This window comes from Rhinopithecus bieti, unplaced genomic scaffold (genome assembly GCF_001698545.2).
Source record: "Rhinopithecus bieti isolate Rb0 unplaced genomic scaffold, ASM169854v2 scaffold_18354, whole genome shotgun sequence".
In the NCBI taxonomy this organism is placed as follows: domain Eukaryota; kingdom Metazoa; phylum Chordata; class Mammalia; order Primates; family Cercopithecidae; genus Rhinopithecus; species Rhinopithecus bieti.
In genome coordinates this window covers 5,287,588-5,291,450 of record NW_016809835.1, presented here as the reverse complement: position 1 = coordinate 5,291,450, position 3,863 = coordinate 5,287,588, and the positions used below count along the sequence as shown (strand labels likewise).

Here is a 3,863-nt window from a genome sequence, read left to right as displayed (position 1 = left end):
ATGCACACACAGTAGCAGGCCACTCTGTTCTATTTCCACCACACATTCCATTCTACTTCCATTGTGACCTCAGGAGCACAAATGTAGAATGTAATAAAATAATTAGAACATGAAAAGTTTTGAGTGTTTATTGCATTTGTTTTTATTATAACTTAATTGTAAATGTATACCACTTAATTTATAATGCAATGTTTAACAATCGGCTTGCAAAATTCCACCTTTCGCAAGCTGGGAATAAGTTTGGAGCAGAGGGTTAAGGAAGGCTTTCCCGTGGAGGTGACACTTAAAATGATGAATGAATTAGGATTAGTGAAGTACAGAAGAGAGGAAGATGACCATTCCAGGCAGGGACCATGGCAAGTGAGAAGTTCCTGGGATTTAAGAGAGCCTGGTATACCTGAGAAACCAAAGGCAAAAAAGGTGAGCAAAAATATGGAAAAATGAGGCCAAAAGGAGGACAGGGACCAAATCATGCATAGCTTTGTAGTCCATAGCGAGGATTTTGAACTTTTATCTTAAATACAGTGGGAAACTATTGAAGGTGTTAAGCAAGGGAGTCATTATCAGATTTAGGTATTTAAAATATCCTTGTGCTCTGTGCATGGAATAAAACACTCAAAAGTAGATGTAAGACACTTACAGCACAAGCACCAGAAGAAAAAGCTGAATTGGACTTCAACAAAGTGAAAAACTTTTATACATTGTTGAGACTCAAAAACCTATACCCCAAAGTATGGCGCTTTGACCTGCTGAACTGAGCAAGAAGGCTCAAGGTCTCTCTGACCTTCCCCCTGCCTCCTGCCTCTCAATCCTTTGTCTCTCCCTAAGCTCAGGATAAAGTTCTCTAAGTTCTCAAATCTGCCTAAAGCCTGGACTCACCAAGGAAGAAAGCAATTGCTCTTTCATCCAGGCCGCCAACATGCCATCCAGACTGAGAAAGACCCAGCAACTTCAGGGCCATGTGAGCCACGGCAACGGCCACACAGGGAAGCACCAGAAGCACCCCAGAGACCATGGTAATGCTGGTGGTCTGCATCACCACAGGCTCAGCTTGGACAAATACCAGCCAGGCTACTTTGGGAAAGTTGGTATGCGGCATTACCACTTAAAGAGGAACCAGAGCTTCTGCCCACCTGTCAACCTTGACAAACTGTGGACATTGGTCAGTGAGCAGACACGGGTGAATGCTGCTAAAAACGAGACTGAGGCTGCTCCCATCATTGTTGTGGTGCAATTGGGCTACTGCAAAGTTCTGGGAAAGGAAAAGTTCGCAAAGCAGCCTGTCACCGTGAAGGCCAAATTCTTCAGCAGAAGAGCTGAGGAGAAGATTTAAGGGAGTCGGGGGTCCTGTGTCCTGGTGGCTTGAAGCCACATGGAGGGAGGTTCATTAAATGCTAACTACTTTTTAATAAAAAAGAAGAAGAAAGTAATTACTTCTGGTCGCTTCCTTGGGTTTTCATTAACTGAACTCATATCGCAGAAAGACTGAAATCTGTTAACACACCTGGACAGACTTTTGTCACAAACCATTGTCGGCTCTGTGGGTTCAGCAGACTTTGTCCTTCAAACAGACTTTGTTCTTCAAGCCTATTGAATTCCCCTAAAAATCCGTTACTATCCCCGCTAAAATTATCCACGATTCTTTGTCTCCCTTCCCCACTAAGAAGAAGAAATGTAACTATCTGTGCCCCATTGTGGGGTTGGGCAATCATTCTATGGTTTTTTCCCATGCAGACTAATAAGTTTGCATATCATTTTCCCCTATTAATCTGCCTTTTTTCAGGTGATTTTTCAGCAGACCTTCAGAGGACAAAGGGGAAATTTTCCCTTGGCCCCTGTAGCATCAAAGGATACTACCAAGAGACTGAAAAGACAGTTCACAGAACAGAGAAAATATTCACCAAATCACACATCTGATAAGGGTCTAATATCCAGAATATATAAAGGACGCTTACAACTAAAAACCAAACAATTCCATTTTAAATGTGCAGGTGGAGGCTGGACGTGGTGGCTCACAACTGTAATCCTCAGCCTTGGGAGGCTGAGGTGGGCGGATGACTTGAGGTCAGGAGTTCAAGACCAGCCTGGCCAACATGGTAAAACGCTGTCTCTACTAAAAATACAAAAATTAGCCAGGCATGGTGGCATACGTCTGTAATCACAGCTACTTGGGAGGCTTAGGGAGGAGAATTGCTTGAACCTGGGAGGTGGAGGTTGCAGTAAGCCAGGATCATGCCACTGCACTCCAGCCTAGGTGACAGAGTGAGGTGCCATTTTTTTAAAAAGTAAGTAAAATATGCAGCTGGGTGTGGTGGCTCATACCTGCAATCCCAGCATTTTGAGAGGCTGAGGCAGGAGGATTGTTGAGGCCAGAAGTTCAAGACAGGCCTGGGCAACAGAGTTAGACCCTATCTCTACAAAAAATTTAAAAATTAGCTGTGCATGGTGGCATTCACTTATAGCCCTACCGACTTGGGAGGCTGAGGTGGGAGGATCGCTTGAGCCCAGGAGGTTGAGGCTGCAGTGAGCTATGATCATACCACTACACTCCAACCTGGGTGACAGAGCCCTGTCTCAAAAAACTAAAAATAAATAAAATGGACAAAGGGCTTGAAGAGACTTTTCTCCAAAGAAAAAGTGTATACAGTGGCCAAAAAGCACATGATAAGACGCTCAACATCATGGGTCAGGAGGGAAATATAACTTAGAACCACAGTGAGATACCACTTCATGCCCACTAGGGTGACTATAATTAAAAACAATACCAGAAAATAATAAGTGTAGTGAGGATGCAGAAAAATTGGAACCCTCATATACTGCTGGTGGAAATGTAAAATTATGTAGCTGCTGTGGAAAATTGTTGATTGTTCTTCAATAAGTTAAACACAGATTACCATATGACCTAGCAATTCCTCTCAAGTATATAACCCTGAAAATTTAAAACAGATGGTCAAACAAAAACATATACACAAATGCTCATAGCAACATTATTCACAATAGCTAAAAGATAGAAACAACCCAAATGTCCCTCAACTGATGAATGCATGAGCAAAATGTGGTATATCCATACAATGGAATATTATTTGGCCACAAAAAGAATAGTACTGATACATGCTACAACATGGATGAACCTTGCAAACATCCTGAATAAAAGAAGTTAGACACAAATGCCACATATTGTATGGTTTCATTTTTATGAAATATCCAGAATAGGCAAATCTAGAGACACAAAGCAAATTAGTGCCTTGAGCTGGAGGAAGGGAGGAATAGGAAGTGCTGCTTAATGAATATGGGACTTTCTTTTGGGGTGATGAACAGATTCTAGAACTAGATAATGGTGATGTTTGCACGACATTGTGAATGTGTTAAACCCCACTGAACTGTATACTTCAAAATGGTTAAAATGACCAAGTGTGGCAGCTCACGCCTGTAATCCCATCTCTACAAAAAATAAAAGAAAATAAAAATTAAAAAGATTGAGAGGCTGAGGCAGGAGAGTCACTTGAACCCGGGAGGCAGAGGTTGCAGTGAGCCGAGATTGTGCCACTGCACTCCACCCTGAGTGACAGAGCAAGACCCTGTCTCAAAGAAAAAAAAAGAACTTAATAAGATGGTTAAAATGGTAAATTGTATGTGTACTGTGCCACAATTTCTTTTTAAGATTTTTTTTTTATAAAAGTTTATTCTTAAATGTACAACAGCTCCAAGACAACACTTGATTCCAGCTTTAGGTGGCAAAAGATGTTATGGCAGGGAATATAGACGTTTAAATAAGGATGAAATAAAGGGTCACCATCTCCTCAGGCACAAGAAACAGCTTACTTTTTGCCAGATTTCTTTTTTTTTTTTTATTTTGTGTAAAA

General features: G+C 41.5%; 1 protein-coding gene and 1 pseudogene across 1 annotated transcript; one reads left to right on the top strand and one right to left on the bottom strand.

Annotated features, from left to right (window-relative positions):
- Positions 1 to 919: 919 nt before the first annotated feature.
- Positions 920 to 1,333, top strand: LOC108541139 (60S ribosomal protein L27a-like). The gene has a single exon (XM_017890569.1). The coding sequence runs from the start codon at positions 920 to 922 to the stop codon at positions 1,331 to 1,333; it is 414 nt and encodes a 137-aa protein (XP_017746058.1).
- A 510-nt stretch (positions 1,334 to 1,843) lies between these two features.
- The window catches only part of LOC108541130 (translation machinery-associated protein 7 pseudogene), a 2,770-nt pseudogene continuing 750 nt past the window's right edge, over positions 1,844 to 3,863 (bottom strand).